The 26,638-nt window shown below is 43.0% G+C and overlaps 1 protein-coding gene across 1 annotated transcript; it reads left to right on the top strand.

The window, feature by feature from the left end:
* The first annotated feature begins 1,696 nt into the window (after window positions 1-1,696).
* Window positions 1,697-26,183, top strand: hip1rb (huntingtin interacting protein 1 related b). The gene is made up of 32 exons (XM_085425602.1): window positions 1,697-2,145; window positions 13,630-13,693; window positions 14,333-14,475; window positions 14,638-14,694; window positions 15,397-15,477; window positions 15,577-15,653; window positions 15,852-15,913; window positions 16,424-16,564; window positions 16,655-16,712; window positions 17,142-17,217; window positions 17,371-17,553; window positions 17,642-17,697; window positions 17,785-17,857; window positions 18,203-18,386; window positions 18,494-18,582; window positions 18,683-18,799; window positions 19,100-19,201; window positions 19,354-19,548; window positions 20,410-20,557; window positions 20,685-20,771; window positions 20,875-20,982; window positions 21,163-21,299; window positions 22,140-22,250; window positions 22,357-22,415; window positions 22,577-22,607; window positions 22,735-22,797; window positions 22,924-23,024; window positions 23,218-23,323; window positions 24,133-24,256; window positions 24,343-24,404; window positions 24,620-24,862; window positions 25,098-26,183. Exons 1-32 carry the CDS (start codon window positions 2,053-2,055, stop codon window positions 25,104-25,106), a joined length of 3,240 nt encoding a protein of 1,079 aa, XP_085281728.1. The 5' UTR covers window positions 1,697-2,052; the 3' UTR covers window positions 25,107-26,183.
* The last annotated feature ends 455 nt before the right edge of the window (window positions 26,184-26,638 follow it).

Below are 26,638 nucleotides of genomic sequence, written 5' to 3'. Positions count from 1 at the left end.
TCTCACAAACTGGTGTTTGATTTTGAAACAGGAAAAAAGTGGGGAAACAAATGAAAAGGCTAACATTTGAATGAAACCTGAAAGCAAGTAAATACTTTCTATACCTTCTTTTGATAATTTTTTCAGTATAAATTGCGCAAAAATAAACCTCTTGAACTTCTAATAAGAGTGTGTTACATGTTAGGAAAAAAAAAAAGTACAAAAACATTTGTAAACAACAGCACTTGGAGTTGCAAAATATTTATGTTTTGAAAGTGAACATTTACTCAAGTACCTACTCTATGCTTCATCAAATATTATCAGTGATTTAGAATAGGTGGATCATTAAATTAAAAACGTGTTATTTAAAGCAGGATTTTGTTTTACTTTCCAATTATGTGCCACAATACATATATTTGCTTAGTTAATTATTTATCCCCAAATATTAGGATTCGTCACCTATGGATCGGTTGAACAATTGACAATATAAACATCCCTTCCTTGCATTTTCCTTATTCATTCTCACACATACCTTCATTTGTAGAACTCAATGACAATGATGACTGCTGACAGTCCACCTTTCCCTGACATTGCTCTCTGCTTCTGGTTGTATTTTAGCCTTCTCCAGGAAGAAATTCTCAATTTTGAGATCTTTTCATTTTTCCTATTCTTCTGGTTTGCCCTAAAGTAATAAAGCAAAAACTTGTGTCACAAACAACAACTTTCCTGATATATGACCTTGACTAGAAGTCAGGGATGTCAAATTCTGGCCCTCATGGACCCCTATCCTGCACGTTTCAGATGTCACCTATACCAACATAGCCAATTCCAATAAAATAATCCCCAAACACCTAGTTGTGCACAAGTCTGTAAATGATTCTTTTAATCAGCTGTGTTGAAGTATGGAAACATCTGAAACCAGGAGGACAGGAGCCTTGAGAACTAGAACTGTACATCCCTGCATTGAACATGGCACAGCCATTCATGATTTACACTCTATTCATAACATGGAGCTGGCAGACAGGATAAGTAACGAGAGAAATTAGCTAGACCGCACAGTGTAGTGTAAGTGCTGCCTTATGGTAAACTTTGGTAATATGATGATGAAATACAGTCAGCTGGCATGGTGACACTGCCAGTATTAACCTGCAACCAAATCTGCAGCTCCATACAGCAATGTTACGACTTGGATTATATCTTATAACTTGTAACTCTTATGCTGGCTCCCCCCAGTAGCCTACTGTCTGAAATATTACAATAATTCTTTAAGTGTTTCCTTGGTATTCTAATTTCAACGAAGTTTACTAAACTCAACAAACTTAATATTGCTTACCGGGACATTTATTCTCTCCTCATTTTCTTTCACCGAAAAATTGTTTTCTGCGGTGCCTCTTTCTTTGCTAACATGATGCTCATAGTGCAGAAGCCGATGCTGTATTCACTTACACTCGGATATCTGGGCTTCACTGTGAGAACATAATCGTACATTTGATATTTGATTAAATTTTATTATTTTAGCTTCGGGGTAGCACCTGGGCTGCCCAGTCTGGTTGGGGTGGCCTGTGCCCCCCAGGGGACGCCATTGGAGGCTAACAGCGAGAGGCAGACTGTTAAAAACAGCAAGAGCCAAAAACACATACTTGGCATTCTTAAGGGAAGAGTCGACGTGAAATCTGCGCCGTAATCATTACAGCTGGAAAAAAAGAAAAGGAAAAGAAAACGACCTTCATGTAGGAGGATGACTTTAGCGGAGGAGGACGCGCAGATGATTTCCTCCACCTTAGGGGGAGGATCCGTCCACGTAACGCGAGGCAAACTCACCGCATTTTCTCGCATTAGCGTTTCCTCCTTCAGCCGTGATGCATCAGAGTAATGAAGCGGCAGTCTGGAGATGACCGTGGCACCCCCGCTCACAGCCAGCAGTCTACATAGAAGAAGAGACCGCTGCTGAACCTCGCTTTCATTCGGACGTTTTTGGTGATTTTTTTTTTTTTTTTTTTGCGTAAAGAGGGGGAGTGACTGTTTGTTAATAAAGCCATCATCGTAAAAAATTAAAGAAGTGAAATCTAGAGGATGAGCAGCTTAGGTCATGTACCCACACGGGTGAAATCCAAGCGGACTGAGGTCAGGCTCGGCGCGGAGAGGGATCATTTTGACAAGCAGCAGGTAAATATGCAGGAAACGACGGGTTAATGCCCGCTGTGGGACGGACGGTAAACCTGGGTTTTATTCAGGCCTTCGGTGGCTTCAGAGGATGAGTGAATATCTACTGGATAGGCCACAATCCCTGTCCCCAAATTAAATGTTTAATGAGTGAATTAACTGCCCAGAAGGCGTCGCAGCTTTACCAGTGGCCACTGAAAGATCCCACGCGGGATGCCCCCTGTGTGTGTGTGTGTGTGTGTGTGTGTGTGTGTGTCTGACTGTATGGCCTATACTGGAACATTAAGCCGACCATAAGTACAAACTCTTTGGCATAGCGTTGTAAATTTGGACTGTTTTAAACACAATGCTGAAAGTGCTTTGCCATTGCGCACTGAAGTCAGTCCATTGGTATCCCGGTATCATGTTCATCTAGTCCTTCCGGTTTGGCCACCTTTTCCCCTAGTATAGGCATCTCTCCCCGTTTTTTTTCCTAAACCACCTTCACGTTTCGTTTCTTTGTTGGTTGTTGTGTTTTGTTTTTTGAAAACATGAAAAATAGACCCTTAACTTTGACAAACTATCCTAAAACATCACCTCAGTTTCTTTTGAATGTGTGCAGTGAAGAAATGAAGGCTGCCCTCATTCCTCACACAACAGGTGCTTTGTGGTTTCTGCTCCTTACTCCACTGCACTGTTCCATACATGGCGAAGAGCTAACCCGGGCACTGGTGGATTCATGTTGTGCATTCGTGTTATTGGCTAAAGCCCCGGAGACGCTATGGCTACATTTTCAGGTGGAGAACACAGATACACCAGAGCCGAAGCGAGTTGAGTAACTAAACAAACAGCTGTCCGGCCGGTCAGGCTTACAGCCCTAATTTATCTGAACTGAGTGGAGCGTTTCCTCCGCTGGGCGTGTGTTTTACTCGGTGTTTTATTTGCTTTTGACGCACGTGTAGCGAGGTGGAGCTCAGGTTCTCAAGACTACTGTCGCTCAGCAAATGACAAGAAGCAGGTGTGGCTTTGCTTTCAAAACTAGGCATTGTTGTCAGACTTGTAGTTTATGTTCCTTTGTGTCAAACGATACATTGCACGTAAAATATGGGTTTCAGGGAGCTGCTCAAATTCTCAGCATAATCAGGTCTAGTCAAGGGATTTGGCACAGTGGATCATAAACTCCTAAAGCAAATACTTCAGTGGGGGGTCCTCAGAAAGAAAAGCTGCTGGATGGATTCAGAGTGTGGAGGTAGGAGGAGTCATTTCCAGGGTACTTAATATGAATAGAGGAGTGCCACAGGGATCGTGTCTAGGGCCACTGTTATTTATTTAATGTATAAACAGTCTTTGGTGGGATCATGCAGTTCAGGGCTCTTAGAATGAGTTAGTATCTCAATAAAAGTACTTAAGATTATAATTGACACTCTCTCTTTTACGCCTCACATTCAGTAACTAGTGAGAAACCTTTTACTTCACCATTAAGTCCATTCTGTTCTTTTTATTGCCTTAACCTTTGTCTTTGCTGGATTATAGTGATGGTGATATTTACATGCACATCTTCACAATGCTTACACATGCTGGTGCACGAAGATTTATTACAACTTTAAAGCTTGTCTCATATCAGAAATGAGGTATAAGCCAATGACTTTTATTGATGACTGACTTTATTGCCGCTGATGTTTATAAATTCTTTATTTTATTGTTTTTTTTCACCAGCTGTGTTTTAGTGTAGTTTTGTGTACTTCTTCCTCAGTGTGTGCTCTGCTGATTGTACTGCTGTTTGTCTTGGCTTGGCCACTCTTGTGAGAGATTTTTACTTTTAAATCTCCAGAGTTATATTTTCCTAGTGAAACAAAGGTTAAACAAATAAATAAAATTCAAGCAGCAGTCGAGCTGCATTGACAACCGTACCCGGTCAAAATGCAAATGAAGTCCTGGCAGAATGAGGAATCTGGACTCCTGTCTCAAATAGTGTGCTAATTGCATACAATTTATACAGACTGTTGCTTTAAATGTTGCATAGTGTTGCTAAAATGTGTTCTCTTAATTTAATCCTGTTATATTAAAGAGGCTGCTGCATGTAGTAGGGAGAGCTGAGAGACTGAAGCTACTCTGGTGCTGCTTTTTATTATTTTTTTACTTCCACTCTCTCTCTCTTTCCTCCTGTTTTGCCTTTTCACGTCGACCTCGGTACCAAGGTGAACCGTCTCGCACAGCAGCTTGTGTGTTTTTGTGCGCACTGTACTGTTTGCACTCTGTTGCCTGAGTAAGCACCCATGAGAGGCAGAGGTAAGGGGGGGATGGGAGTAGGAAAGGGCAAATTCAGCTACTCAGTGGGAGTAGAGAGAATGAAAAGGTTTCTGGTTAACTGTTTAGCCACTTTACTCCACAGGTCACTGCATGTTATTAGAGTTTGGGTTTTTTAGGTTCTTAGTAGTTCCAGCCTTGTTGGTCTGTGCGCAAAATCTATTACAAGAAGTGACTTTGATACAGAATGTGCACATTCTTTATATTTACATAACAAGCCGTGTTTGCCTGTGACATCCTTATATTTTCACTCATAACAGGCCAGTGGTAATCCTGCTGTCATGGTTTGGTGCTGAGATGTTTGAGCCATGGTTTCATTATATTTATGTTCCACAGCTACTAATATTAATAAACGGCATGTGAGTCACGAGCTAACAGCTCAGCGATGTTGCTATTTTAATGCAATAAAGATAATTCAGTTAGATATAAAACTGAGTCATGACCCAGTGATCTCCATATCTGCAGCTACTCTTCCCTTGTGTTCACTCCAAGTTCATTCATCTACACTGTCATCATACCTTTTTAATGCATGTACTTCATCCAGTCCTGTTAAAGGTAACTAAATATGAGCCTTGTTGGCTTTTTGTTTTCCTTGTAGCTGTTACTATTCATGTTTGCTCCAGCTTGTAAACTTATTGAAGGACATTGTGGTGATAGATTCATTAAAGTCGACCTTCATTCTGTTTGGGGCTCACATTCCTCAGCCTCCCCATGGAGGTGTACAACTCTGACTCATTCCTATGGTAGGTGTTATCCAGGCCTGCCGCTTTGTCACCAATTTGCTTCATAATTCTTATAGACAGAATTTCTAGGCGCAGCTGTGGGGCTTCAGGCGGGTTCGGTGGTCTCAGTATGTCCTCTGTGCTGTTTGCAGATTATGCGGTTCTGTTGACTTCATTGACCGATGACCTACTGCTTGCATCCAGTGTGAAATGCTGGGGTTAAAGTTGGCACCTGGATTTCTGAGGTCGTGGTTCCTAGCTTTAAATGGGTGCCTTGCCCACTCCAGGTTGGAAATGAGTTTCTTCTCTAGGCAGAGGAGTTTAAGTATCTTGGAGTTGTCGTCGTGAGGAAGGAAAGAAGGATGAGGGTGACTGGTGCTGCGCTGGGTCTGTAGTGAAGAGAAAGACGAGCAACACTGTTGCTTTATCGTTTCAAGCTTCAATTATGGCCACGAGCTCTGCGTAGTGACTAAGGAGAGTGCAGATAGAAATGGTGGAAATGAGCTTCCTCTAAAGAGTGTGAGGATTTCAGACTCATTTCCTCCCTCCACATCGAATGGAGTGCTGCTCCTTACCTCATCCTCCTAAGCTCTCTCCCTACTTCCTTTAAGGCTTGTCTTCTGATTGGCTGCACCTCTGAAACTGAGGATTTGAAGAGTAGGTGGGTGGGGTTGCTTGCAGGAGGTAGCTCAAAGAGTGGCTTTGGCACCCTTGGAGACCACGTACTGATGCTGCTGTTTGGGTGGGCGATTCCATGACCGATGGTACAGTTATATTTGGTAATAACACCACCATTTATTTCCCACTTTCATGCATTAATAGTGGATTATAAACCAGATCTGAGGGATTATAATTTGGATGAAAGTCAAATGAACTTTTTTGCTTTTGGGTTGGGAGGTTGTTTTAGATATGGTGTTTCTTTTGCTCCCTGTACATCGTTTCTGTTAGGACAAAGTAAGACACATGATGTGGAGTACTGTTAGGTTTATTGCCTGTGTTGATGTGGGAGAAGCAGAATGAGTCAGTCATAAAACAAGATAACAACAAAAGATGTTAATAAAACACCAAATGAAAAAGGCCATTTGATCTGAGAGGATATTTAAAATCACTGAAATCTTTGATTCTCCATTTCTATGGTTGATTTTTGACCCTGGTTTCACTTTTTGGTATGCCAGTCATGTGATTTGTTACCATTAACTCTACCTGCAGGTAACCTCAGCTAAGAGACGTGAGCTGTGTTCATGTCTGCGCTTGACCTTGTCAGCCAGAGCCTCAGCAGCACTCTGTTGAATTAAGCTGATAAGAACCAGCAATAAGTGCTCGTGCCTTGGGGCGTTGAGTCCAGTGTGAAACAGTTCTGGTGTCATTTGACTTTGTTAACTTCACGCACTCTCATCTAAACCACAATGTCCAAGCACATGGACATGCTGCTGAAAGCCAGAGACGACCAGGTAAGCTCAGACGTAAGGAGGTTGAAGGCATTAAAGCTACGTGCTTGGGGTGTGCACTGTGTAGTAATGCTAGCTGGCAGCAGACCGTATGGCAGGCCTCAGGGATTAGTCCAGGCTTTTTCTTTCTCTCACTTCTCCTCTGTGCTGGTCAGAGGGTTTAACCACATCTGAACCAGCCTCCAGGAAACGGTGCCGGCATGTTTGAAGCTCTCGGACTGAATGGCTGTGTTAGTAGAAAGTTTGGATTTCATCTGACTTTACCGTGCCATAGGCAAATGGTATCGCTGTGTAGGAGCGTTTGGTGTAGGCTGATGTGAGGCTAGATAGTGAGACCTAGTGCTGTGGGTAGAGGCTGACTAACAAGAGCTGCAGCTGATTAATAGATTAGCAGAAATTACCCGATGCTGTTTTTATTAAAGGGTTATCTGATTTTTTTTTTTTAATTTTTAAGTTTGCATTGTGATATTTGATCTCATTAATTTTTTGGATTTGTGCAGACCCAACAAGTAAGCAGGCAAATATTGAAAAATAAATTAACGTAACTGTTATTTGTTTGTGAATGGTTGCTAGTTTGACCCCTGTGGGCCAAACCAGCACCTGTTCCTTGCCTAAGGCATTTAAGAGTGTGTGTATACTGGTGCTAACCCGTTACAGCTTAGAAAGTGCTGCAGTAAAGATTGTGGCTGTAAATCATATAATGTACTTTTTTTTTCCCCCCAACAATATCTTTATTATTTTTTTACATTTTAATGACTTGCAAACAGTCCAACATTCTAAATACTACATGAACATACACTCCTCTCAGACAGCAAAAAGAAAACACAAGTCGTCAGATTTATCACTCCGTTAAAGGCCTAAATTTGTCATTATCCCAAATCAAATGTCATTGCCCTCAGTCCTCGTCCTCCTCAGATAATACAAATCCTTCTACAAAATTCACAAATGGTCTCCACACCTTCTCAAAAACATCCAATTTCCTTTTCAGTATACATGTTATCCGCTCCAATGGCAAAGCCACCATCATTTGTTTTATCCACTGTGTGATACTCGGTTCCCTTGTTTTTTTGTTTTTTTTTCCATTTTAGTGCAATTAATCTTTTTGCTTGTAACACATATAATGTACTTTTATCATTTTTTTTTTTTTTAAACTGTATAAAGCATGAGCTTGTCCTGTTGGCTGTCTCGCTGTTTTCTGACAGTCAGCCTTTCTGAATGTACTATGAGAGTCTCCCTGCAGCCTCGCTGCTCAGCAGCCATCTGTTGAGGCCTCTGTGCCAGGCTCTGTGTGCCAGAGCGCGGCCCCCATCCAACCCAATCTTCTACCCCAGCTGACGGCCTTCCTCCTCCAACAAGCCCCTCATTGTCGCACAGACAGCCACACTCGCACTGTGAAAACGAGGGACTCGCGGTTAATTTGCGTCAGAAGCTTGTGGGAAGGGAGGGTCTCCTGTTAAGCGCTACACCCCTTCTCTAACTCTGAACCTCAGTCTTCACCCACAGTAGCCCCTCTGTGCTCTCCTGTGTGTGACCATGCTTCTTCTGGAGCTTGTGTGCATGGATCAGCGTGGTGGCAACCTTCAGATTAAAGGAGCTTTCATAATGTTTTGTTGGATAAAGCAGAGCTGCCACTGATACGTGATTATGGTTTAAAACATAAACCTTTCTGTGGTGTGGACTTCCCCGGTCAGTGTTTTAGACAACCGGGGTCTTATCAAGGCTTTTATTTTAAGCTTCCACTGTATATTCTAAATCAAATCAAATCAAATCACTTTTTATTGTCACATCACATGTGCAGGCACACTGGCACAGCACATGCGAGTGAAATTCTTGTGTGCGAGCCCCACAAGCAACAGAGATGTGCAAACACAACAACACAAACGAGCAAAATACAAGAATGGCCAACCTGAAACTAATAAATATATGTACAATATATAATAGTGTATGCATTTCTGGATGTGTATACTAAATATTTTCCTGTGTGTGTGTGTGTGTGTGTGTGTATACACATTTTTACAAATTAAATAGTAAAAAATAATAATAATAATAAAATATATAAAATATACAGAGTTGAATATGTGCAAAACAAGTGGCATTTATATACAGTGTGGAGTGCATAATGTTGAAGTTCCAGTAGTGAAGCTGAGGTGTCTATGACGTGTTCAGCAGTCTGATGGCCTGATGGAAAAAGCTGTCTCTCAGTCTGCTGGTACGGGACCGGATGCTGCAGAACCTCCTTCCTGATGGAAGCAGTCTGAACAGTTTATGGCTGGGGTGACTGGAGTCCTTGATGATCCTCCCCGCTTTCCTCAGGCAGCGCTTCCTGTAGATGTCTTGGAGGGAGGGAAGCTCACCTCCAATTATCCGTTCAGAGCACCGCACTACTCGCTGGAGAGCTTTGCAGTTGTAGGCGGTGCTGTTGCCATACCAGGTGGTGATGCATCCAGTGAGGATGCTCTCAATGGCACAGCGATAGAAGGTCCTGAGGATGCGGGGGCTCATGCCGAATCTTTTCAGTCTCCTGAGAAAGAAGAGGCGCTGCTGCGCCTTCTTCACTGTTTTGTTTGTGTGTACTGACCACGTAAGATCCTCAGCCAGGTGTACACCAAGGAACCGGAAGCTGCTCACTCTCTCCACAGCAGCGCCGCTGATGGTGATGGGGGTGTGTACTTCTCTGCACCTCCGGAAGTCCACTATCAACTCCTTTGTCTTTGCGACGTTGAGGGTGAGATGGTTGTCTTGACACCAGTGGGTCAGGGCGCTGACCTCCTCCCTGTAAGCCGTCTCATCACCATTGGTGATAAGACCCACCACTGTAGTGTCGTCCGCAAACTTCACAATGATGTTGGAGCTTTTAGTGGCTGTGCAGTCGTAGGTGTAGAGTGAGTACAGGAGAGGGCTCAGTACACACCCCTGTGGAGCACCAGTGTTCAGTGTGATGGGGGATGAGGTGATGCTGCCCAGTCTGACCACCTGGCGTCTGTCAGACAGGAAGCTAAGGATCCAGCTGCAGAGGGAGCTGCTCAGTCCTAGATCCTGCAGTTTCCTGTCCAGCTTCGAGGGAACGATGGTATTGAATGCTGAGCTATAATCTACAAACAGCATCCTCACATACGTGTCTCTCTTCTCCAGGTGTGACAGGGCAGTGTGTAGTGTCAGGGCTATGGCATCATCAGTGGACCTGTTGTGGCGGTATGCAAACTGTAGAGGGTCCAGTGAGTCGGGTAGTGCAGAGCAGATTAAGTCCCTGACCAGCTTCTCGAAGCATTTGCTTACGATGGGGGTCAGGGCTACAGGTCGCCAGTCGTTCAATGAGGAGATGGTGGAGGATTTGGGTACAGGGACGATGGTGGCCATTTTGAAGCAGGCTGGGACTACAGACAGAGAGAGGGAAAGGTTGAAGATGTGCGTGAACACTCCAGCCAGCTGAGCCGCGCATGACCTGAGGACGCGGCCGGGAATCCCGTCCGGACCAGTAGCTTTGCGTGCGTTCACCTTCCTGAAGCACCTCCGCACATCCTCCTCAGACACAGTGTGCGCACTGACGTCATCCGCGGTGCGCACACTGTCCGGTCTCATGGTGTTCGCTGTGTCGAATCTAGCGTAGAATACGTTTAGATCCTCACACAGAGAGGCCGTGGTCTGCGGTGTGCTGGTTTTCCCTCTAAAGTCTGTGATCGTGTTTATTCTGGTCACATGTTTGTGTTTTTAAAAAGCTTTTCTATCAGGAGAGGTAATTTGTGATAAAAGGGAGGGTGTGATTGCGCTGCGTGTCCGATTTTTCTCTTGTACAGTGCACTCGTTCTAAAGCAGACCTCCTAAATCATACAAATGTGGTTGGATTCAACAGCTGTGATGTGATGGGGACCAGTGACAATGCTAGAATTTCAAGCTTCATACAAATACTCAGGAAAATACTTGGTACTATTTTCATGAAGACAAAACAATTAAGTAGGTTTTTAAAGTTGATTGACAGAGAGTGTGTGGTATTCAAAAAAACAAAGCAGGTTGTCCTGTGTTCGGTGACTGGGCTTAATATTTTCATTCCTGATCCAACAGACTTCACGTTGGTAATTTAGACTGCTGGTTGATGCAGTTTTAGAAAGTTTATATAGAGAAATAATTTTTGTTAAATTAACACCTTCTATTATACCATTAAGATAAGATAGAACTTTATTAATCCCTCGGGTGGGTTCCTCTGGGAAATTCGATTTCCAAAAAAAAGCACAGCAACGACCGAAGTTACAGAATTGATATATATATATATATACACACACACACACACACACACACACACACACACAGAGAGAGAGACAAATATAAATAAAATATACAAAGGGGATAAATAGAATAAATAGGAATAAGAAATAAAAATACAAGTGAATTGCACATTTCAAGTATTGAGTCTATTGCACTGTTGACTATTTACAAAAAGTATTGCACAAGGTATTGTACAGTGAGGTGAAGAGGCACTACAGCTTAGTTGTTCCCCCCTCCTTTGTCCTCCTGTTTCCTGTTTCCCCTCCCTCTCCCCTCCAGAGAGGAGTTAAACAGTCTGATGGCGTGTGGGACAAAGGAGTTTTTAAGTCTGTTAGTTCTTGTCTTGGGGAGAAGCAACCTGTCACTGAACAGACTCTTCTGGTTGTTAATGGCCGTGTGCAGAGGATGCCCAGCATTGTTCATAATGTCCATCAGTTTCTTTAATGTCCTTTTCTCTGCCACTGTCACCAGAGTGTCCAGCTTCATGCCGACCACAGAGCTAGCCCTCCTGATCAGTTTCTCCAGCCTGGATGAGTCCCTCTTTGCTGTGCTGCTCCCCCAGCACACCACAGCATAGAAAAGTACTCCAGCAACCACCGACTGGTAAAACATCCTCAGGAGCTTCCTGCAGATGTTAAAAGACCTCAGCCTCCTGAGGAAGTACAGTCGGCTTTGGGCTTTTTTATACAGGTGCTCTGTGTTGCATGACCAGTCCAGTTTATTGTCCACCCACAGCCCGAGGTACTTGTACTTGTTGACCACCTCCACCTCCTCCCCCTCTATCTGAACCGGCAGTGGACCTGCTCTGGACCTCCCGAAGTCCACAACCAGTTCCTTAGTCTTTGAGGTGTTGAGTTGCAGGTGGTTTGTGTGACTCCATGCGACAAAGTTCCTCACCAGACTTCTGTACTCCTCTTCCTGATCATCCCAGATACACCCCATGATGGCCGTGTCATCTGCAAACTTCTGAATATGGCATAATTCAGAGTTGTAGCAGAAGTCAGAGGTGTACAGGGTGAAGAGAAGAGGGGACAGCACAGTTCCCTGTGGTGCTCCTGTGCTGCTGACCACAGTGTCAGACGTGATGTCCTTCAGCCTGACGTACTGACGTACATTACAGACAGGACTCGTAACACTAACATGATCTTTTATTAGTTGTAGCTGCTAGCTGGTTCCGTAATGATATCAGTAAAGCTGAAGGGTAACGTTACCTTCGGCTGCTTCCTTATTTCCTCCTGGGTTAGAACAGCAGATGGATGAACATGCTTGATCTGGCAAAGATTACAGCTGCTTCTCACATGCATATCCCACCTCTCAGCCTAAATTTAGCGATGACTGGGATCACAGTGGTCCAGCGTAATTGTGCTGTCTAGACTCTGCTTTGATCACGATGCAGTCATTATGAGTGATTTCAATCTTTCATGTTCCCGAAAGGAAACGCGATGGTCAGCAGTGATTTTTATCAGAGATGTTACTTCTACATGGCTCTGCTGTACAGCATTTTCGTGCTCTACCTACAGACACATTTGTAACGTCTATTCAGATTGCAGTTTTTGTTTGTTTGTTTTTACAAAAGTTTTTCTGGAAATCATATAGTTCACAACATTGAGTTTCATCCAGGCTGGGCTTGTACCTGTTTTGTTTACATAACTTGTTCTTTTGCAAAGCCTTGACCACTGCTTTCTGTGCTGATTTCAGTAACTGGATAGCGTGGGGAAAAACGCTTTTATGTGAGTGGCAATGTGCCATGAAACAGCAGCTGGGCACACGTTGTCTCACACTGTGGGGGGGGGAGGGGAAAAAGTAAACTTATGCACGCAGCTCTGTCTTTTTCTTGATTGGGCTCTCATGTTAAAGAAATTGTTTAATAGGGCTTTGATCATAATAAATGTCACTTTGAGAGAGCAAATTTATTTCCAGATGGGATTCTGAAAAATAAAATAAAATGCATAAGAATATGTTTAAATGAAGACTATTGAGAAATATTTTTATCACAAAAACTATGAAAATGATCCAGAAACCACTGTCGAGACATAGAGGTGATGATGATGGCACTGAGTGGTTGTGTGTTCTCCCTGTGATTGATTTAAAATGCGTAAATCCCCAGGAGGAGATTGATCCCCGTGTGTGTTTCCGTGTTTCCCTTCCTGCTCCTTTGTCAGCGGTGCTCGCTTTACCTGCCGAGCAGGTTGTAGATCAGCTCGCTTTGTGTCCCGTAAATCTGATGACACTCCGACTCTGACGCGCCTCATCAGCGGGGTAATGGCAGACATTATCTTTCCATGTGGGGTTGGTCTCTTCTGATCGCAGTTCCCACAGAAAAGCAGTAATAAAGTTAAGTGGTTTTGTTGTCTCACTTGGGTGGCACAGAAACATTAAACGTGGATTATCTTACTAGAGATGAGATCACACTAAAAGCGAAGGGAAAGTTCATGAGGTGCAGTCACACTGATGCACTTTTATGATGACCTTTGTCCAATTGTGAGCTAAATTTAGTTCACTGTAGTCAGCGGGATGGGTTGAAATTAGTCTAATCAAAAGAGGACAGCCAGAAATCCATCAGTACATTACTGTGTACACAGTGCAGTCACTGTTCCTTTGACTCCAGTCAATGTCGTACAACTGGTTATCATTTGTTTTGCTTCCCAGTTAAGGTGCAATGCATTATGTTTGTTATGTCTATTGTAAGTCCTGCAAATGGAAGTGATGTTTGTGTGGGTGGAGAATCAAGACGTTCAGGCTCTAACAACCTCTCTCTGCTTCTCTTTCAGCTCAGCAGCATCAGCAAAGCCATCAATTCCACTGAGATACCTGTGAAAGAGAAACATGCTCGACGTATCCTCAATAATAAATCTCAGCAAAATGACTTGCACACAGGCTTGACATGGTAGTTGCCACCTCTAAACAAATTTTTTTTTTTAAAAATAGTCCTCACTTAAAATAAAAAGGGACATTGATGGAAAACGGAAGCGTTAAACGCCACCTGATTAAGCAAACACTCCAAAGAATATGAGAGAGCATGTCACTTTTATGATCTGGTCACACTTCTGGTCAAGTAGCAGGCTGGAACCCCTGAACAGCAGGAAGGTCAGGAAAAGGCTGCGATATTTCTATGATTGTTCCAGCTTTGTTTTTCATTACATGTTTTAGTCATCGTGTCGAGAGCTGAGCTCGTGTTGAGCATAACCGGCACAGACAGACTTTTTGTGGCTATCCATTAGTGAGTAATGATCCCAGATAGAGCTGATTCAGATCTATCATAAAGCTGGAAACCATGTTATTGGAAGCAAAACAAGGCCACAGAAACAGATTTTAAATATGCTGCAGGAACATGAGGGGAGAGATGCATGATGTGATCTGACTCAAGTTGAATTTGCTCATCGTTGTGTCTTTAGTGCTTACCAGAAAGAAAGAAATGGATTATAAAATGCACAGTGCTGTGATGGTTTTTGCTTCCTTAATGAAGCACAACAGGAATCATATTGGGCACTCACAGGGAGAAGGGAGCCTTCACCTTCTGGTCCTACGCTCTGGGCTTCACTTTTCCCAGCAGCTCCATCCTTTGCTGGAAGTTCTGCCATGTGCTGCACAAAATCCTGCGAGACGGGCACCGCAATGTAAGGCACCAAGTACCCTCCTGCATTTCTATTACTACCTAAAGCGCCAGACGCTGGAGTGCAATTAAGGCAAAATTTTAAAACCTGTGACTGTTTGAATATTTTGTCGTACAAATTATTCAAAGTTTGAGTTTTTACTCATTCAGCCTGTTGTCTTCACAGGTTCTACAAGACTGCACGAGACATTACAGCTCCATGGTTGAAATTGGGGAAATATGGGTGAGTCCTTGGATCTTATTATAGTTCAGAAACTAATCATAATTTTATAAAGGCAATTTTATAGAGTTTTGTTGTTGTTGTTGTTTTTTTGGGGGGGTTTTGTTTTTCCTTTTAAACTTGCTCTTCTAGTGTTGTTAAATAGTGTAGTGGTTTACACATTCACCTAACAAGGTAAAAAAAAAACTGATTCAGTCCAGGGAGGAGAAACAAATCGTGATTTTTACTTATGGGGCATAAGTAAGAAATGCCAAATTAATGCAGGCAGAGTGACCCGCTGTGGCAAGCCCTTGTGCTGAGAGCATCTAAAAATTGCTCTGTCTGGTAGAAATGATGCCACCTGAAATCTGCTTTTGAACAGTTTGACACCCTGAAGCTCTTTCATCATTAAACAGCCATCGCTTGTTTCACTTTCGCTTTCTTCTGTACCAGCGTCCACCATTTTAGCCAGCTGGTCATCGCTACAGGTGGCTAATTTCCTTAGTTCCTTCTTACATAATTTAGGGATTAATAAAGTGAAACAAAAGCACTGGCCTCTCTCTGTTGTTGGTTGAGCCTTTGTTTCCCAGTCAAATCCAGAAATGAATATTTTTTTTTTAGCTGCTACATTGTTCAGTCAACATTTGGCTCTTTTAATGATGAATTAACTCGAAAATGCCTCTTGCCCATTTAACCCATGCTCTTCTCACTCCTTGGGGTTTTCAGGGCAACCTCCATGACAGATACGGACAGCTGGTGACTCTCTACTCGAAGCTGCTCTGCACAAAACTGAAGTTTCATACGAAGGTAAATGCACCGTCACTCATGTTTTACATGCACTTTATGTGAATGGATAATTCAACCACATTTGCATTACAAATCTCATGAAGCTGCACCTCATTGTAGCATGGCGATATCCCAGCAAACCTGGAGATCACAGATGAAGAGCTGGAGCGCGCTGCAGGAACAGACATTAATAATGTGTGAGTTTCATAATATTTAATGGAGCTTTAAGTGCCTGTGTAGCCTTAAATCCCTGTCTTCCTCAGTCTTATACTGCTGTCAGCTGCATTTGTTAATAAAATAAACAGACAGGCCCAGTTGCTGTGTCATTTCGCAGGGTCATAGTTTGAGTGCGTGTCCTTCTCAGTCTAACAAAGGTATCAACTTCTCTCCTGCAGCTTCCAGCTCTCTGTGGAAGTGTTTGATTACATGGACGCAGAGCTGCGGCTGGCCGAGACAGGTGAAAACAAAAACTCATCCCACCTTTCCTCCCCTCTGTCCTTCCAAGGAGGCGTAACCTGAGTCGAGGTTGAGAGCTGCTGCCTGCTGACATTATCTATTAATGCACAAAAGCTAAGAGCCTTTCAAAACAGGACTGTCAGCAGCTCTCAGTCTATCTGTTTTCACAGACTGCAGTTTGTTTTCTTCATGAAGTGGCTTCAGTTACTCTTGGCTCAGTTTTGACTCGTCATTGTTTTTTTGTTTTTTTTCTTTTGTTTTTTACTTGTGAGGAAATGCTTGCAATTAGAAGACATTAAGCAACTTCCTCCAGTTTAGCAGTAATGCTATGATCCTCCCAGTCCCTGCAGGGCGGAGGTCCAGCAACACGTATCAGACTGTAAACAGAATTTTGCAATGTGGTTGTCATATCAAGAAAAATATTCAACTCAGAAATTTTCAAAATAAAATGCAGCCAACTAATTAAGTAGCAAATGCTCTCTCTCTTTTTTTTTCTTTTTTTTCCTTTCAGTGCTCCGACAGCTTAACTCGTCCCTCGCCATGACGACTCTCACATCAAGCCAGTGTCGCCTGGCTCCGCTGATCCAGGTCATCCAGGACTGCAGTCACCTCTACCACTTTGCCGTCAAGTTGCTGTTCAAGCTGCACGCCTGTAAAGATGATTATTATTCATTAATCAAATGTCATTTAATGTTCTGTGACTTTAATGATTTAAATGCTTGGACCATTTCATCAATTTTAGGTCTCCCTGCTGATACTTTGCAAGGACATCGTGATCGTTTCCACGACCAGTTCCACAAGTAGGTGGCTATGAGTAAAGAAGGGTGACTGCATTAAAAGTTTTTAATACCTGTGGAAGCTTTGCAACTTAATCTTGCCGCTCCCAGTCCCCGCAGCTCTTGGAACTAATGCAAATGCATCCCCCCCCCCCCCCCCCCCCCCCCCGCCCTTTGTTGTGTCAGGTGGTGACACAAATGCATTTATGTTATGTTCAGTAGCCATAAGGTTCAGAGGGAGCTCCGGGGTTTATTCGTCACTCATTGTCACAGTCGAGTAACAAAGTCACAAAATCAAATCTATTTATAAAGCACAAAGTGATCGAATGTAAGAAGAGAATGGAGCCTGCAGAGTATGTGTAGCACATGTCTAAGTTTGTCTTTGTGCTACATTATTGTGCATAAATATGAGGTGAATATTAAAGTTAAGCTTGTTTTTCTTTTGTCCTCCAGGCTTAAGAACTTCTTCAATAGAGCCAAAGAGATGATCTACTTCAAGAGACTCATCCAGATCCCCAAGCTGCCTGAAGTAAGAACACAGGGGGAAGAAGGGAGGCAGGATGATGATAGTGACCGCCTCCATTTTGGGGCGTCAACATCTTTATCACAGACCCCCTACTGACATCTGCGGTCTGAAATTTGCAGAAATCTGTACATAAAATTTAATGTCTTCTCTTCTTAGTCCCCGCCTAACTTCCTGCATGCAGCCTCACTGGCGAAACACGTGAAGCCAGTGGTGGTCATCCCCAATGAGGATGAACCGGAGATGCAGGATGACGACGATGACGAGCCGGAGCCGCTCATCGAGGTCGACAACGTCACGACCTCCAGCGTCACGACCTCCAGCGTACAGGCTCAGCCGCAGGTACGGCATGCTACACCCACTCAAGTACTCAGGTGTTACCATACTGCTGTGTGAGCTGTCTGTTACATTTACTGATTCCCGCTTTCAGCAAGTGGACATATTTGATCAAACCTTCGGACCTCCAAATGGAGGCTTTGACGACAGGTGAGCTAGCCTGTTTTTAACTGCGAGCCTTCATTGTTTCAATGGTGTCGGGAGTTTCTTTGAATGGGACTCTTTTCTCTCCGGCAGGGACCTCCAGATTGAGACCCTTAAGCGGGAACTCGAGCTGTTGAGAGCAGAGCTGGAGAGGGTGAAAGCCGAGGTAAGAGCTGTTGAGAGTGAATGGCCTGTTGCATGGACTTAGACAGTTTTGTGTGTGTGTGTGTGTGTGTGTGTGTGTGTGTGTGTGTGTGTGTGTGTGTGTGTGTGTGTGTGTGTGTCTGCATTTGACAGTGCAGGGCTTGGTTAGCTCCGTGCAAAAGAATCTGGGTCATGTGTTGGGAGGATGTGAATACTTCTGACATGTAGAATGTGGCAAGTAGCTTCTGAATGAGATGACTGACATTGCAGACACAACTTCAGCTTTCATGCAAAATGTCTGGAAGAGGAGATTAGCTGGCCCAAACTTTTTATATAAACATGCTCATGTCTCTTTTTCCTCCTGTAGGCTCAGCGTTACATCACGCAGCTCAAATCCCAGATCAACAGTTTGGAGGCAGAGCTGGAAGAACAGCGTGCGCAGAAACAACGAGCCCTTGTGGAAAATGAACAGCTGCGCATGGAGCTCGAAGCGACCCGCCGCCGCAACACTGAACACGAGAGCTTACAGACCACCTTCATCGAGGCTGAAAGTAAGAGTCACAGTTAATACTCTTACAGACTTACAGACTGTTATCATCAACGAAAATGTAAAAAATAAATAAATAAAAAATCTTTCTCCTTGGTCTTGTCTGTGCAGAAAGGGCACAAGCCACTGAACAGCGGTACAATAAGCTGAAGGAGAAGCACACAGAGCTGGTGAGCAGCCATGCTGAGCTGCTTCGGAAGGTATACACAGACCGCAGACCAGTCCAGAGGTGTTGGCTTTAAATTAGATGTCAGCATCTGGCTGTGGGTTGTAACATCAAGTGTGTTAATGTGCTGACAGAGTGCAGACACTGTGAAGATGCTGTCAGTAACCCAGCAGACCCAGGAGGAAGTAGAGAGAACCAAACAGCAGCTGACCTTCGAGATGGATCGAATAAAGCAGGAATCTGACATGAAGGTTGATGGAGTTTTTGCTCTTTTCCCCATAAAGATGACCTCCCATGTTGAGGAGTTTTAACACCTCAGTATATATATCAATAAAGATGTGGTTAGATGACCCTTAGAATCGGTTCTGTTTTTTTGGGGGCGAGCCCCAGTAAGTCGTACAGGCAGAAATAACCTTCACTAACTTCTAATGCACGGTCATTCTGTTCTGGAAGCAGGCCTAAAATGAAATCTCCCCCAGTGCAGAAAAGAGACACAAAGGTTGGTCCAAGTTACGTGTATAGAAGATTAATGCTGTTTTCCATCACTGTAGATGGAAGAGCAGAGGTTTGAGGTGGAGAGGGTGAAAAGAGAGCTGGAGGAGAAGATGGCAGAAGTGACCCGTATCAAGGCGACCCTGCAGAGCAGCGAGAAGGTGAGCATGGGGTAACCTTCATGGCGTCTAGCTAACTCATCTCGATTTAGTCGTCAGTTTAGGCGTGCTGCACGTTACCGCCTGGACTTTTCCTCCGACATTTGCAGCCATCTGCCTGTCCAGGCTCCGCTCACTGCTCTCTCTTTTGCCAGACGTCGGAGCAAATTAACAGCTCGATGACAGCTCTGCAGACGGAGAAGGAGCGTCTGATGCGGTCTGTGAGCGAGAAGGAGGCTGAGCTGTCATCACTGCGGCAGACTGCGCAGCTGCAGCAGTCGTCGCTTCAGCAGGAGCGAGATAAGACCAGCAGGGAGCTGGGAGAGCTGCAGGGAAAACTGAAGGAGAAGGTCAGTCAGGACACAAGAGCCAAGCTCAGCGGTCTCTGCAGAGTGCTATTTTAAACCTGTTTGCCAAAGCAACCCGGATCATAAATAAATGTCCCAGAAATGCAGCAGTCAGTCCATTGTATTTGTACTATATGGTTACATTTACACCTGCACACCTGGAGATCTGAGGTTTCCAAATACCCTTTGTTTTCTATACAGTTACAAATTTTTAACACATCATGCCTTATAAGCTGTTGGATAAAAGTTTGACCATCTAATTATCTCATTCTACCGCAGTAAAGGTTTTTGCTTTTTCCCTATTACTGCTGCAACAGTGGCAACCACATTAAAGCAGCAATGCGACAGACTAAATTCACCTAGCAATAGCCAGAAACCTCCAACAACCACTCCTCAGACAGTTTGGGAACATTTATTTTTCCATTGTGAGCAGAGATTGCCACCTGGTCTCTAGTCCTTAGATGTAACAAGAGTATGAATATCACAAAAACGTTCTTACTTCAAAGTCTCTAAAATCTAAGCAAAAGTATGTTGACAGGCGAGCTATAGGCTGATGCTCAGAAGATAAATTACAGCAGAGAGACAATAATTGGACCAGACATCGTGAGTAAAGTAAATGTGCGATAAAGTCAACACAAAGTTAAAGCAATGAAAAAGATGCTAAACTAAATGTGAATATAAAGAAATCCTGATGTAATAAAGATGACATCTGCTGCCTTTTTGAACTATTTTTGAAAGTAACTAAAACACTGTGGCTGTACACAGACATTTACATCTAGCTCTCCAACAGCATGCTTTGTATATATTTGTATATTTTAATAGTGCCATAAACCTGTATGTAAACCTGTGTGTGTATAAATGTAGACAAGTCAGGAGGAGAAGATGAAGCAGAAGCTTCTGGAGGAGCAGTTTGCCCTGCTGCAGGGAACTATAACAGAAGCTGAGACCATCATCCAAGACGCTATTGCCAAGCTGGATGATCCCCTCCATATACGCTGCACCAGCTCTCCAGGTTCGATTCCTGTGCTCAAAAAATTTAAATGGCAGAGCGTGTCCCTAGCTTGCTGACCACATGCATAAATATTGATGTCTGTTGCAGAGATTGAGCGGCCTCTAATCTTTTGCTGTCCTCCAAACAGATTACCTCATAAGTCGGGCGGAGGCTGCACTTGGCTCCATCGACAAAGTGAAAAAGGGCCATGCAGATTATCTGAGAAACATGAGCGGTGAGTTCTCTCCGCTTCGGCTCGGTCCCGCTGACCTCGTGGCTGCTCGGTAATCCTCGTTGATATGGCCTGCTGCCCTCTCACTGTCTGATCTTGTAACCAGATGCTGGCACGCTGCTGAGATCTCTGACCCAGTTCTCTCACTTGACCGCGGACACAATTGTTAACGGCAGCGCTACTGCACACATGGCACCCACTGACCATGCCGACAGTAAGGAATATTTTCTTGGCTATTTTCTTAACTTTGTACTTTAAAAAAAAAATGTGTTTATTGTCCACACCATATGCTGATATGCAAGCCTTTAGTCTTTAAGTACATGTTAGAATTTAGTTACTCGGTGCATAAATGATGCAGAAGTATGACTGATGATTAATCTTCGACGCCCCGCAGAACTGACGGAGAACTGCCGAAGCTGTGGCACTCAGAGTCTGCTGTTCTTGGGGGAGATGAAGTCCAAGGCCACGCTACAGAAGGCAGACCCAGCCACCATTCGCATAATCATACAGAAGATCCTACACCTGGGTCAGGTGAGGGAAAACATATATTTAATGGGAAGCATGTACTCCAAAGCATTCAGGAACTATTTAACTGAGCCTGAAGAGCCTTTTGGTTCACCATCTGAGATATGAACAGCATGTGAAGCTGCCATACTGGGGAAGCTGCTTGTGGGCAAAACTGCGGACATTTAGAAAAATATTACTGCATTTTATAATAAATATAAATGTAATTATATTCTATGCCAAAAACTCTAAATGTAATTATCTTATTACATTTAGAAAAATATTACTCCTAATATTGTACATCATGTCAGTCTGCTATCATACCGCATCATTCCTATAAGCCAGAGGATGAGGCCACTTTACAATGTTTACACTGTTAAATGTTAAATGATCCATCTTCATGTTTGAGGTTAAAAACAGGAAGTGGTAAGGATGTAGGTCAGCAATCAGAGTTTAAAGGCAGCGTGAATGTAGAAAACTCAGGTGGATTACTGACACATGAACTATTTAACAATCTAAAAAACAGACTTCCACAAGAATGTCAACCAGCCTGCTCCTCAATCTGAAAGATTTTAAAAAATTTTTTGATTATTTAAGTCCAGTCTGCAGTATAATCATATAATACATAATACTTTGGGGGGTTTATTTAGACGTGGTAATCCTTTCAGTTTTCACCTGGCTTCTTTGGAAACAGGAGCCTTAAAGAGTCAGTTATTGAATTATACTCCTTATTAGCAATGTAACCAACCATACACGTTACCACTGAGCTCTACTTCAGGCTCCAGTTTTTACCTGTGTAGGTTTAAACAAAATATTATTTCTGGTCTTATTGACTTTTTCCCAAACACTTCCGCTTGTACCATCCAGGAGCTGCGGCCAAAGGGCTTGGACGTTCGTCAGGAGGAGCTGGGAGACCTGGTCGACAAGGAGATGGCTGCAACATCTGCAGCTATTGAGGAGGCAGTCCGCAGGATCGACGTAAGTACTCTAACTTGAAGATGTTAATGTTATCTGTGAAGAACAGACTTGTACTCTGCAGTGTATTAATTTTAAGAGATTACCTTTTTTTCCCCTGTACATTTAGGAAATGATGAGTCAGGCACGAAAAGACACCACAGGAGTTAAACTGGAAGTCAATGAAAGGTTTGTTTATCCTGTTCTTGTTTTTTTTGTTTTTTTTCTTCATTAAACACAATCTTATAAGAAGATTTCTTCAGATCATATTTTTATTCTTATTAGTATCACCATGTTTATTAAAGACCAAAGCAATTTAACTCTCTGTACCTCCCACCCCGCACTTACAGGATCCTCTTCAGCTGCACAGACCTGATGAAGGTACTGTACTTTAATTTCTTTCATTAGCATATGTACTACACTTCTGTTTTTTGAATAATCCAGTCAACTAAACCTTTAGCTTTCTTTAGTCTTATTCTGTGCTTTTATCCTCCTCCATCTCCCCCAGGCCATCCGCATGCTGGTCATAGCATCCACCGACTTGCAGAAGGAGATTGTCGAGGGTGGGCGGGTGAGTCACACTGTTCTCGCTTTGAATCCAAAAGTGGCAGCTTGTTTTGTGTTTCTGAAATCAGAGTGGGCCGCTCTGTTCCATTCAGAAATATCGGCTAACTGTGCTGGTGTTTTTCTTGTAAAGGGCGCAGCCACCATTAGGGAGTTCTATGCCAAAAACTCTCGCTGGACAGAGGGACTCATTTCTGCTGCCAAGGCGGTGGGATGGGGAGCCACGGAGATGGTGTAAGTTCTCATTGAATTTCTTTGCATCTGAAATGAATGATGATTCTTATTTGAAGCTAGTGGTCTGCACCATTTGAGCAACAGGAACTGCATCCACAGCTGTTCTGAGTATCCATTTACGACCTTTTAACAGGAAGTGTAGCCTGTCATAGGCTGAAGCATTAATGTCGTGTGTTTGCCCGATTTCTCACAGAGAGTCTGCTGATAAGGTGGTTCTGCACACAGGAAAATATGAGGAGTTGATCGTCTGCTCTCATGAGATTGCTGCAAGCACGGCGCAGCTGGTGGCGGCTTCAAAGGTAAGATGTACACACAAAGGTTAAAGATTTTCTATTAGGGCCCCGGTTTAGCTAAGCCATGTGGCATATGATCGCCTGTTCATCCTACTAAGAGTGGCCAGCCCAGGCTCGAATCTGACCCGCGGCCCTTTGCCGCATGTCTTCCCCTCTCGCTCTCTCCCTCTGCTTTTCTGACAGTCTCTACTGACCTTATGAAATGAAGCCAAAAAAGCCCCCAAAATTATTAAAAAATGTTACATTAATAATATTACTGCATAAAACTGAATTTAGACTAGACTTTACTTCCTGTTTATTCCTTCAGTGGCTTTAGAGGGCCTTATTGACTTTAAATGAAGGACCACACATTGAACAGTTGCTAGAACTGGGGCAAATTTACGTTAAACATAATGAATCTGGCAGATTATTTTATTGCAGGCCTGGGTTCTTCTTTCTAAAATCAAAAAGTTCCTCTCAGGAGATGTAGCAGCACCTCCTACAGGTGTTGGAAAGGTGGGCCCTGTGGGCTAAGGGTGGACCATAGTGCCCTACCCCAGGCCTGACTCCAGCATGGGGAAATGGTAAAAGTAAACCTGTCCTGGGCGGGAAGTTAATTTTATTTATTTTTAGTAATGGAAAGATTGCGCATCTCAGCTGGTTTGGGAACACCGTGGTGTCCCTCTCGAGAAGCTGTTGGAGGTGGCAGGTGTAGATGGCACAACCTGCACCCTGATAAGTGTTAGAAAATGGATGGATTAAAAATACTGACTTTTGTGGCTTTAGAGTTTGAATAGTGTAATCTTGTCTCATACCACACTCTCCGGTGCTCTCAGGTTAAGGCAGATCGCCACAGCAAGAAGCTGACAAAACTCCAGCACGCTTCTCGCCACGTGAACGAAATGGCAGCTAACGTGGTGGCCTCGACAAAGACGGGCCAGGAGCACCTGGAGGACAAAGGTGAGTGGAGTCTGATGTGTGCAACCGACTGTCATGAACTCTGATGAGTATCTAATATGGCTCTTTCACCCACCTTTTATTTGCAGATACAATGGACTTCTCTGGGTTGTCGCTAATTAAGCTGAAAAAAGAAGAAATGGAGTCACAGGTTAGTCATGGGGCATACTGAAGCATGCCTGCCTGATATTTACTGTGAGGCTGTGGAAATCTCACATTCAACACATTTCTGTGAATTGTTCATATCGAGTTTAGTGAGATTCAATCTGTATTTTGCTGTACAGCTTATGTAATTCTGCTGGTCTAATGTGGTGGATGCAGGAACAAATACCTCACTTAATTTTTTTCCCCCCCCCCTCTCCTCAGGTGAAAGTGTTAGAATTGGAGAGCATGCTAGACAATGAGCGTCTGCGCTTGGGCGAGCTCAGGAAGAAGCACTACGAGATAGCCGGAGTTCCTCTGGACCAGCTTGCCGAGGGGAACGGTGAAACCTCCTCGCTGGTCAATCCTGTCACCATGTCACCAAAACCCTTAAAGCCCAGTCTCATGAAGAAACCTCCGCTGGCCCAGAAACCCAACATCCCACCCAAAAATCAATTTGCATACAGTGTGAGTTTTAATTTCTTTTTTCTTTTTTTTGCAGATCATTGCTCTCAGTAGGAATGTGTCTGATCGGTATATTATCTGATGTACATCAGCTTTTTGAGGAAAAAAAATCTAATTGAATGTAGTGTGCTCAAAATCTCACTCATCAAATGTGATCCACTTGGTGTTGCTGGATTTAGAAAATGAAAATGTGGCTTTTTTCTGAATATCAACTTTTTTTTTTCCCTCTTTGGTGCAGTTTAAATAAATGCCTGAGCAGAAGAATGAGAAGCACTAACAGGATGGTTGGACTGAAGAGGAGGAAGACAGCCTTTTTGTGAACCTGCACTTCCTTTAAGTTGCATGCTGACAATCCTCTAATCCTGCTTCTATTGTCTCTGTGTCCTGCTTTTATTTGTCTTTCCTTTTTTTGCCAAAATGGACCAGAAGCCTGATGTTTGATGCTTGATGTCTGTTGGTTTTTTTTATTATTATTTTATTTTCATGTTATTGTTAGGCATCGAGAACAAAAGGTAAATAATAAAGTTTTGGTTGTATTTGAAGTATTTTTTTTCTTCTCTATATAATTTTAAACCATTAAACACTACTCCTGCTTTTTAAAATGCAAACCTCATCACTGACCCCAAATCGACAGCATATCTTGAACTTGTAGGATTGTTAGATTTGATCATCTTCTTTTCTGTTTTGGGGTTATTTTTTTTTTCGCTGTTTTGGATGTTTGTCACAGAGCACATCAGTTTTCTCAGCGTACACTGTATGATATTTGTGGTGTGGTGGGTTTTAACGAAAACTGGGGGAATCGCTTGCATCCACGTTTCACAAATTTAACATACCTCCAAGCTTCGCCTTGACGATGGATGCCATTCATGTCCTGTGTAAAACTGCTTTCTTTCTCAAGAATACAAGATTTGTCTCAGAGGCCTTGAATAGTGATGTACCAGTGCACTGAATGATACCTGTAGAGACATACAGTCTGTATAGGAGTGTACAAAGTATTTATAGCTACACTCATCTCTTTAAATACCCCTTTACTAGCAGAGAACCTGGATATTATGTCAAATAGATGCTGTAGTGCTTGCACACACATACTGGCTGTAGGTGTCCTTAATTATCAAATGCTTCTTTCAGGCTGAATATGCAGATTTAGGTTTTAGTAGTTGTATGATATCAAGGTGTTGAAGTCCTTGCTGCCTCTAGGAGCCTTTTCTTATAGGGTCTTACAGGTTCTGTTCTTTCCTCTGTATGAAATGTCTTTATAAGCTCAGATCTATTAATATATTTTAGTAAAGATACTGGTGGGGTTTTTTTTCCTTGTAACATGAATGAACAATAAATGTTTAAATTTTAATGTGGCATTGTGTTCATTCCTCTTCTCAGATTACGGATGATTTTAAGGAGATTTCATCAGTAACCTTTTCATATCTGATTGTTGATTATAACTATTTTTGTCACGCTGGTAATATTAACAACAGCTGAAGTTTAAAACCAATAACAAAGATTTGACATGCTAGTAAATATTGGGGACCAGGAGCTTTCAGTCTTTCTTTACTGCAGTCGTACAGATGAACACAGACCACACATGCAGCAGGCATTAGTTTATGGTTATAAATTGTGAGCTGAGGCAAATCTAGAGCGGCAGATGGCATATTACAAATACAGTTAGGTCCATAATTTGATTGATTTAAATACACTATAAGAATGACTGAACTCCAGACTTTCAGCTTTAATACAAGGTTTACTGATTTTTAGAGGCTCTAACAAATATGGATCATTTTTAAT

The sequence above is a fragment of the Rhamphochromis longiceps genome, linkage group LG12 (assembly GCF_057381845.1).
Source record: "Rhamphochromis longiceps isolate RC_006_pf linkage group LG12, R_longiceps_female_GT1.1, whole genome shotgun sequence".
Taxonomy (NCBI): Eukaryota; Metazoa; Chordata; class Actinopteri; order Cichliformes; family Cichlidae; genus Rhamphochromis; species Rhamphochromis longiceps.
This window is presented reverse-complemented; position numbering and strand designations above follow the sequence as displayed.

Coding starts and splice junctions, on each gene's coding strand:
- hip1rb (XM_085425602.1), top strand. CDS start 2,053: ATGAGCAGCTTAGGTCATGTACCCACACGGGTGAAATCCAAGCGGACT. Junction 15,478..15,576: donor AACTGAAGTTTCATACGAAG/GTAAATGCACCG, acceptor ACCTCATTGTAG/CATGGCGATATCCCAGCAAA. Junction 16,565..16,654: donor GCTGTTCAAGCTGCACGCCT/GTAAAGATGATT, acceptor CATCAATTTTAG/GTCTCCCTGCTGATACTTTG.